A 9002-nucleotide genomic window follows, 5' to 3' on the forward strand; every position below is an offset into this window, starting at 1 on the left:
CTAGGCAATAGAGTACCTATATACCATGGAAAAAATGTGCGAGTCGAAATAAAACAAATCGAAATCAATTTTAAAAGCAAAATAAAGTGAAAATAAGTAATAAGTTTAAAATATTACCTAAGTACCTATCGACAAAGATTAACAATAAATTTACATTTTCATTTAATAAAAGTTGATTAAATGACCGTCACCAGCACGTCAACACATGCAAATTCATTTGAGCACTGGAGCGTAGTGACCTTACTACGAACTACCAATACTTTGCCGCTGGAAAAGTCGCTTTCATCAATCGACGGCCTGAAAAACTACGTTACGACATTAGTTCCATTTTTGGCCACCTGCAAATAAATGTTTGTCAACTTAGCCCTTGCGCCTTGCACCCTCTCCCTCATTCACTCGCGCTTCCGCTTTCCCGAACGATATTGAACGAACTAAAATTAAACGTCATTTTTGGCAAAATAAACGTTCATTCAACTTCAATCATTTCTTCGTAGTGATTATATGCTCTTTGATTTCGTCCTACAAATATGTCGAAAATGACTAACGTAAATTCTAGTTTGGCTTACGAAATATTGTTGTACTTAAATAATTTTTATTTAGGCATGTTTTTCGTGTGTGAAGTGGCCATTGGGATTTTGAAAGCGATAAATGTGTCGTACCCAGAGAACGCCTTGCTAACTGAAACTGGTATTTTCGGCGCCTTGTGTGTTATTGAGGCTTTCCGTATATTTTTGGGACAGACAGGAAACTTGTCTAGTAAAAGTAAGTAGGCGTTTAATTTTTTTTAACTAGGCCAAGTTCATCAAGAAAACCGATAATGACGTCACCCACTCGCAAGTGTTTATCATAGCCAAATGCACCAATCCTGACATTGTCATTATTTGTTTCAGAAGTTCCTGTGTTCTTTTCAGTCCTACTCACAATACCATCAGCAGTAGGAGTCTGCTACTTCCTCATCTACCAAACCTACATTATAAGGCTGGAATACATCTGGTGCGCTGTAATGCTCATGTTCCACGCCCTCGAGATGGCCTTCGCCATCCTGTTCATATTCACAGTGTGCAAAAACCAACAATATGAATAGAATAAGTTCCAAAGTACCTCAGTGCCAAAGAGATACTAATAATGCCAAAAGCTTATGGACTGAAAACTATAACATTCCAATTTTAAGGCAGTGTTTTTCTGTTCATAAAGTAGTATTTTATATACAAGTGATCTATGTAACAGACATTTGAAGGAAAGTTTTTTGTAGGAAATATTTAGGTGAAGGTAGTTAGGTAACATATATGCTTTATTAAAGCCTAAGTATTATGTAGTTTATATTTAAGTGTTTGTTGTTTGAAGCTTACTAGTTGTAAAAAATACATGACAGTCAAGAAGCCTTAATTTTTTTCATAGAAATTATGGTCATATTACTCAATGCACTGATTTGTATCCAAATGTTGTATACCACTCATATACAAATAGAGACTAAATATACCATTTATACATTTTTACTTACATACATTATTGATCAATCCAAAGGAGAGGACAGCCTAAAATAGATTTCAAGTCTCAAAATTAATTAGTCTTTATGTACTATCCTGGTGTTTATTGATGGAGTTGATTCTTGGGTGATGGTCAGCTACATAAGAAGAAAAGGTGTATTCCCATTTGTCCGGATGGTGTATTACCATCTGTCCCCACCGGGCACAGATGGGAATAGACACTACATACAAATCATTCCCATCTGTGCCTGCCTTTTGTATAGTGGTGGTCACAGGGATCGGGCAAAGATGCCTGCCGGGCGCAGATGGGAATAGGTGCATTTTGATGGATCAGACAAATGGGACTACATCATAAAAAAATTTAACAATAAATTGGCCCATGTTGTAGTAAAATTGCTACAGTTTTGATATACACTGTGTCACAGTACTAAAATATTTAGCTGTTTTAGAATGACTACATTAATATATTTATTTAAAACACAATGTAACAACTGCCTATTTTAAATAAATAAAGGAAATTCATACTTAAACTTTTATTCTAAAATGTCTACAATATATTTACAACAACTATTCTGTGGGTGGGGTAATGTGTTCTGGTAGCTTCTGACATTCAACTTTAGTGACTTTCAAAGCACAACCTTCGGGAAGATTCCGTTCAATGTACTCCAGGTATGTGTCACAGGTGGAGCCGGTGAGCCTCTGCAGATGGATGAACCTAAAGTATGTTCGGATCTCATACTGAACTTTGTGCTTCTTGTAGATGTGAACACATCTGAGGAGGGTATGCCTCTCCTTTTCAGCTTTTCTGGGTGCAAAACTGCAAATAAACTCTGATTTAGCTAAATTTGCAAACCAACAACAATCCAACATTCATTTTACAATTTATTGATAAAAATTTTTCTATGTACAGTCAGCGTCAAATACTTTATAGTAGTCAAAGTTGCCAAATAGTTCGGTACACCATACTAAATATATGGTGTACCGAACTATTTAGCTACTTTGGTTGCTACCAAGTATTTGACGCTGACTGTACCACTTCACAAAAATAGTGAGTTAAATCTTATAGATGCTTCAAAAAGAGAGCATTATAAAAATTAATACATATAAGGAGACCGCCTGTTGTTTACCTCTTCTTAATGTGCTGTATTATTTTTTATTTTTTTTTATTTATTTTTTATACTACGTCGGTGGCAAACAAGCATACGGCCTGCCTGATGGTAAGCAGTCTCCGTAGCCTATGTACACCTGCAACTCCAGAGGAGGTTGATGTTATTTGTATTGTATTGTAGATATATTATTAACAGTAAGCAAACCTCAAGACATCATAAAGATATAAGCAAAATGAAAGATTAAAAGGAAAGGGAGCAACCGCAGCTGAAGATAATTTTGACAAATAACAAACCTTTTCGTGACCTCAATCCCTAAATGCGACGCAGCAGCAACACAGAACCAGGAGTAACTGAGCAGCACAGCAGGATCAATGCCTCTCATTTCCAACTCAACTTTTTTATACAACTTATCCAGCTCCACTGTGCTAGGGATGTCCTGAATTGTCTTTGGTACTGGAGTGGGCGTGACAGTGGAAAGAGGTCGAAGAACTGCATAATTTGTGGCTATGGTGCTCCTAATCAGCGGCGAGGTCTTCCAAATACCCTGAATTCATTATTGTATTAAATCGTTTAAAAGCTAGTTTTCTAATGATAACACATGAAAAACTTTATGTTAAGACTGGTTGTTGGTATTGGTTTAGCACATAAAATTGTATTTTTAAGTAAAAACAAACAAAAACGAATTTGAGGTTATAACTTATTTACCTTGAATACGTTCATTTTTATTTATATGAGATGCTTTTAAAAATATTTACAATGTATGTATTATATTAATTGATCAACGGGGCTTAAAATATCTTAATATCAACAAAGTAATAGTCTCGGGGTCCAAATCAGAGACCCACTTATGACATTAACATCTGTCAATGAATGCAAATTGCAGTGCTACCATTCCAATTCAATGTTTAATTTGTTGAATAAGGCTACGGCTACATCACTAATTCTCTATCATTGGTGCACGACACGATGTTAAAGATGTCGTGGAGATTGCATTAAAAATTAATCTTGAGGGAGTTTTTCACGTATGTATTTTTATTTTGTCTTTATGTATTGTGATTCTCTTGACATTAGGAATTAATGGCTACGGCAGCCGCCTTGAAAGCAACTACAACAAACCTTCAAGAGAATTTTAATAAATTCATCATTAGCGTGGAGTCATTCAAGGTTGTATTTCACTATTAAAACCATATTAAAATATCCTATGCACTTTAGAAACCTAATGTAGCAAATTAGGAATGAAGGCCTAGCTTTATAATAAAATATTATTTTACTATAGCAACATTATTGCTGAAATGTCAAAATACAACAAACCCTAATATACGGAGCAGTGATCTTCTATTTTAATATTATTTCAATTTGAATTGATCGGTATTTTGCTAACAAATAGTCGCACATAGCTGCAGCAATGGTTGGATCATTGGTTCTCATGAAATTGCTACATTGCAGGCGTTTACGCCATGGTAAGTGTAAGAACAAGAGTACTGAAGACATCGTAATTGCTCATCACTCCAAAGTAAAGAAGGAGCCCAACGCGCTTGAGGACTACACGTGCAGAGTGTGTCTCAAGGAAGGTAATATCCCTCTGTATGGCGAGGACGCCCGTACAGACATAGTAGAAAGCTTGAATATGTTTGGAGGCATTGAAGTACAGATTGACGACATATTTCCCAAATACTTATGTGAACCGTGTCATTCTCTATTGGAAGGCGCGATTTTATTTAGAAAAACTGCTCAACAATCTGAACAGACGTTAAACGAGGCTACAGAACACAATTTAAACTTCAACAATGATAGTGATCATAACTATGATGGTACCGAACATAAAGTAGAAGTGAAACCTAACTATCATTGCCGCCGTTGCAATTTAGATTTTAGCCTATTTCAAGATTACAATGAACACAAAGCATCTATAGAACATGAGAATATGAAGATAAGATGTCCAATATGCTGTAATTTGTATTCAGAATCTTATTTGAAAAAGCATCTGTTGTTGCACAAACCAGAGGATGTTCCATTTGTTTGCGATATCTGTGGCAAGAAGTTCATCATGCAGGGACAGTTTACAAGGCATCGATTGACACATTTTTATGATTTACCCTTCAAATGTTCTCTTTGCCCGTATAGAGGTAGATTTACCGAGTCCTTAAAAATGCATATGAGAACCCATACTGGAGATAAACCGTATCAATGCTCAGAGTGTGCTAAATGTTTTATAAGTAAAAGTAATCTTAACAAACATATGCATGTGCATAAAGCGGAGCATGATTTTAAATGTGAAACTTGCGGAAGAGGCTTTAATACGAAACGGGCTTTAGACCTACATTTCAAAGTTGATCACACCGGTATTAAGGACCATCTCTGCAATATCTGTGGTAAAGCATTTGGATATCGGAAACAGATGATGAAGCATCAACTGAAAGTACATAAAAGAGAGAAGATGAGAACTGGAAGAATGCCATTGTATTTACAGGTTGAATCTTTAGAAAGAAATGGAAGAAATGCTCCTATTTCAGATAATGTTATGTAGTCAGTCATAGAAAATTCTGATGTTATTTTTGGATTTTTGTGTGTTTATTTCTTTATTCTTTCATGTATGTACTGAGGATTAAACAACCAGAGTCGCCTTTAAGAGCTTACCCCTCTGTCGAAAAACCACAGCTAATGGTCATACATATTGTATGGACTGCTGTTTATATGACATGACTATTTGTATGTTACATTAAAATAGCTATACATTTGAAGTGCCCCTCCCCGGCAAAAATCGGCAGTCTATTTTGTACAGAAAATTACCAACAAGGTACCTCCAGTTGTTAAATCCTCCAAGTGTATGTATTAGGAAATCATGCCAATCATTCAAAGGTGAAATAATGATTGAAAGGGGAAAAAAATGATATAATGATTGAAATTTTGCTGATGGTATAAGTCAGCAATTCTACCTATGATATGTTGATTATTTGTTTAGTAGTTGCCTGTAAATAAATAATGAAAGAACCTATCATAATACTATTTTTATTATTCTGATACCTGTTCCCCTGTCAACTTGATTGCCATGATTCTGAAGACAAAGCCCACTGCAATTATGAGGCTCCCAAAAACAACTGTTAAGAATGTAGTCCATCTAAGCTAATTTTGCACCAACTAACAAATCTTGACAAACTATTTAAATAGTGAAATCATGCTAAGTGAACTCTTTTTAGACGTACCAGCATCAGCTGCCTGTCTAAAACTAAATAATAATAAGTTAAATAAAACAAAGTGAGTAGGGTTACTTACTCAGATGAATCACGTTGGGACTTGCTGCTTAATAAAGTTCATACCATTTTTTTTTATACTATGTCGGTGGCAAACAAGCATACGGCCCGCAGCAGCAGGCCGTATGCTAAGCAGTCTCCGTAGCCAATGTACGCCTGCAAGTCCATAGGAGTTACATGCGCGTTGCCAACCCTAAACGCCCCCCCCCCCCCCTCCCCCTTGTTGAGCTCTGGAAACCTTACTCACCGACAGGAACACAACACTGAGTAGGGTCTAGTGTTATTTGGCTGCGGTTTTCTGTAAGGTGGAGGTACTTCCCGGAGGTATTGTTTACATATAATAATAATAAATTATTACACAAATTGACAAAGTCCCACAGTAAGCTCAATAAGGCTTGTGTTGAGGGTACTTAGACAACGATATATATAATATATAAATATTTATAAATACTTAAATACATAGAAAACACCCATGACTCAGGAACAAATATCCATGCTCATCACACGAATAAATGCCCTTACCAGGATTTGAACCCGGGACCATCAGCTTCGTAGGCAGGATCACTACCCACTAGGCCAAACCGGTCGTCAAACATTATGGTTTACATGTGTTGCAAATCCGGGCATACGCGTATTACATGTGCCGTGCGCAAGCACAATTAAAAAAAAACGACACCGACCGTTAATGCGTACTCTTTACAATGTCACTTGATTGCAAATGGCCATTTACGTTATCGAAAAAAGAATAAATTGTCAAACTGACTCAATTTTGAGCTTAATACACAACAAACATTTTAAAAGTCTGACTTTCAAAAGCATTTTACTATGGCAAACGAGGCCGAAGAAACGATTCGTAAACTTAGCACGCATAAAGGTGTAACTGGCGTAATAGTTGTAAACGGCGAAGGTATGAAAATAATATAACAAAAAAGAATCTACTTCACAAAACGGTTACTAATAATGCTTTTCAAGACAAAAGCCGCTTCTTCCTAATATTGTCTCGGCTTTTTATCGCGGCTCATGGAAGTCTGGGACCCCTTGGAAACTAATCACAAGAATTGGCGTAGGCACTAGTTTAAAAACCACAAGTTAAAAGTTAGGTACCATAAAGGTGCTCCCACATTGGCTTTTATAATAACGTTATATAACGTACTAAACAACATAATAAAACCCTATCAATACTATCATGTTGTCCCTGTCACAGTATGTTATATAACGTTATTATAACAGCCAGTGTGCGAGCACCACAAAAGAGGTTTCCATATCAGTTCAGCCGCCTCGAGGTCTCTAAACGGCAGGACCGACTCACAGTACATAGGTACTGAGTGAATAATCCTTTATATTGTCCTTTATATCCTTTGTATTTTCTCGGGATCGTTCGTATTTGTCATGCTACTTCAGTCAACCTCAGTACATTCTGTACTGAGACTGACTGAAATATCATAACACGTTCGTACGTTTCCGTAAAAAAACGATGGGAAAGGATTATTCACTACATCTGTACTTAAAATATAAATAAAAATCACGACGAACCTCCTTACAATTGGAAGTTGTTGTGTTGTATGAAAATGCTCGTGGCCGTACACGTATTACAATATAGTCATTATATAAATTGTTTTTTTAATTCCTACTCCATTCTAGGTATGTACTGTAATTCTAGGTATACCAATCAAGACAACACTGGACGGCCATGTCTCAGTACAATACGCCGGACTCATGGGTTCCCTCGTGGACAAAGCCAAGTCGGTCGTGAGAGACCTGGATCCCACTAACGAGTTAACGTTCCTGAGAATTCGGAGCAAGAGAAGCGAGATCATGGTGGCGCCAGATAAAGACTTTATTTTAATCGTCGTTCAAAACCCTGTTGACTGACGAAGGCTTTGGCTTTTCAGCCAATTGTATTTTATTTAGATTCTCGGTTAGACTTTAACAGAAAGTGTTTATTAGTATAGCAATTTAGTCTTAATTATTTAGGTTTTTTCTAATCATGATTAGCATATTTTCTTGATAATTTAATTTAATTAATTACTATTAGGCGTTCACACACTAACGCCGGAATCTTCCGCGGCGAGTTAAGAGGACGGCCGATTCTCCATACAAACGTAGTCCCCATTTTCCTCTCTGGATATTGACATTTTGGAAAATATTTTTACCTCATTTGATGTATAATAACCATGGCTATGCCCCTACGTTTGACTTTTTTCTATTTTTGTATTATTATAAAAATTAAGAGCGAAACACAGATTTCATACAAAATTTAACTCCTATAATAATTAAAAATTGGAAAAAAAATCAAACGTGGAGGGCATAGCTGTGGTTGATATACAACACATTGTGCCGAAATATTTTCAATAATGTTAATATCCAGAGAGGAAAATGAGGACTACGTGTGTATGAAAAGGTGATTTCGCGCGAGTGCTCCACTTCGTCTTAAGCGTCATATCCTCCTCGTCAGTCCTCATTGTGTTTCACCGGGCATGAAACAAAAAGAGTGGGGATCGCTTTATACGCTTCTGAACGCTTTATATCATAAACACAAACATCACTCAAACGCCAAGCTCCCGGACGCAAGCGAGCTAATGTAAACCTTACTGAAAAGTGTGAAGGTTACTTTGACAGCGTCCGCCATAACACCTATAGTTGTCGCTGTGGGCAACACTAGTAACGACTTTAGATGTTCTTGGTGTTTCCGTAGCGTGTTCTAATTAGGAGAAAGTAGACATTTTATTTTGGCGCGAAAATTTTTTTTTTCTACAAGGCAGGTTCTAATTCCGTCACCCTCCCTACAAAGACCAAAAAAATTTTCCTTCTACTTAAACAGAACACGATACTGAATATGCCCTTAAATGGATCACCACTATTTTTGTTACATACTGTACACAACATAATTAAATAACTGACTTTAACTCATTGCAATAAAGGTTACGAATGGTCAGCTAATTGCGTCAACAATAGTTCTTGTATTTAAAATTTTAAATATGCTCACCGCGGTAGATCATGGTGTCAGTATATTTTTTCATTGTTTCGGACGAAATTAAATCAGAACTGTATTTTGGTGGTGTGGTTAGAATTATGAGCGACAAAATTTTTAAAGTGTGACTATTGTTTCAATAAATGTTTTACTGTCTCGTAATCGTTTTATTAATAGAAAAACC

General features: G+C 36.3%; 4 protein-coding genes across 5 annotated transcripts; 3 read left to right on the top strand and 1 right to left on the bottom strand.

Annotated features, from left to right (window-relative positions):
• The first annotated feature begins 493 nt into the window (after window positions 1-493).
• Window positions 494-1381, top strand: LOC133529485 (transmembrane protein 216-like). 2 transcript variants are annotated; one of them, XM_061867201.1, is made up of 2 exons: window positions 494-762; window positions 894-1381. In XM_061867201.1, the coding sequence occupies exons 1-2, from the start codon at window positions 528-530 to the stop codon at window positions 1082-1084; spliced, it is 426 nt and encodes a 141-aa protein (XP_061723185.1). In that variant the 5' UTR covers window positions 494-527; the 3' UTR covers window positions 1085-1381. The 2 variants fall into 2 exon arrangements, with proteins under 2 accessions (XP_061723185.1, XP_061723184.1); XM_061867200.1 differs by having other exon boundaries at window positions 506-762; window positions 891-1381.
• A 624-nt stretch (window positions 1382-2005) lies between these two features.
• Window positions 2006-3461, bottom strand: LOC133529484 (small ribosomal subunit protein uS10m). Its single transcript, XM_061867199.1, has 3 exons — window positions 3302-3461; window positions 2890-3140; window positions 2006-2304 (listed from the first exon to the last, which is right to left on the bottom strand). The coding sequence occupies exons 1-3, from the start codon at window positions 3314-3316 to the stop codon at window positions 2055-2057; spliced, it is 516 nt and encodes a 171-aa protein (XP_061723183.1). The 5' UTR covers window positions 3317-3461; the 3' UTR covers window positions 2006-2054.
• A 94-nt stretch (window positions 3462-3555) lies between these two features.
• LOC133529482 (zinc finger protein 92-like) lies at window positions 3556-5597 on the top strand. Its single transcript, XM_061867197.1, has one exon. The coding sequence runs from the start codon at window positions 4002-4004 to the stop codon at window positions 5121-5123; it is 1122 nt and encodes a 373-aa protein (XP_061723181.1). The 5' UTR covers window positions 3556-4001; the 3' UTR covers window positions 5124-5597.
• A 949-nt stretch (window positions 5598-6546) lies between these two features.
• On the top strand, window positions 6547-8976 carry LOC133529487 (dynein light chain roadblock-type 2-like). Its single transcript, XM_061867202.1, has 2 exons — window positions 6547-6754; window positions 7508-8976. Exons 1-2 carry the CDS (start codon window positions 6673-6675, stop codon window positions 7717-7719), a joined length of 294 nt encoding a protein of 97 aa, XP_061723186.1. The 5' UTR covers window positions 6547-6672; the 3' UTR covers window positions 7720-8976.
• The last annotated feature ends 26 nt before the right edge of the window (window positions 8977-9002 follow it).

The sequence above is a fragment of the Cydia pomonella genome, chromosome 21 (assembly GCF_033807575.1).
Source record: "Cydia pomonella isolate Wapato2018A chromosome 21, ilCydPomo1, whole genome shotgun sequence".
Lineage (NCBI taxonomy): Eukaryota > Metazoa > Arthropoda > Insecta > Lepidoptera > Tortricidae > Cydia > Cydia pomonella.

What these genes read in the sequence shown, in the direction of transcription:
- LOC133529485 (XM_061867200.1), top strand. Translation starts at nt 528, where the DNA reads ATGTCGAAAATGACTAACGTAAATTCTAGTTTGGCTTACGAAATATTG. An exon ending in AGGAAACTTGTCTAGTAAAA is followed by an intron (nt 763 to 890) that starts GTAAGTAGGCGT and finishes TATTTGTTTCAG; the next exon opens with AAGTTCCTGTGTTCTTTTCA.
- LOC133529484 (XM_061867199.1), bottom strand. An exon ending in GGGATTGAGGTCACGAAAAG is followed by an intron (nt 2,305 to 2,889) that starts GTTTGTTATTTG and finishes GTTTATTTGCAG; the next exon opens with TTTTGCACCCAGAAAAGCTG.
- LOC133529482 (XM_061867197.1), top strand. Translation starts at nt 4,002, where the DNA reads ATGGTTGGATCATTGGTTCTCATGAAATTGCTACATTGCAGGCGTTTA.
- LOC133529487 (XM_061867202.1), top strand. Translation starts at nt 6,673, where the DNA reads ATGGCAAACGAGGCCGAAGAAACGATTCGTAAACTTAGCACGCATAAA. An exon ending in AATAGTTGTAAACGGCGAAG is followed by an intron (nt 6,755 to 7,507) that starts GTATGAAAATAA and finishes CTGTAATTCTAG; the next exon opens with GTATACCAATCAAGACAACA.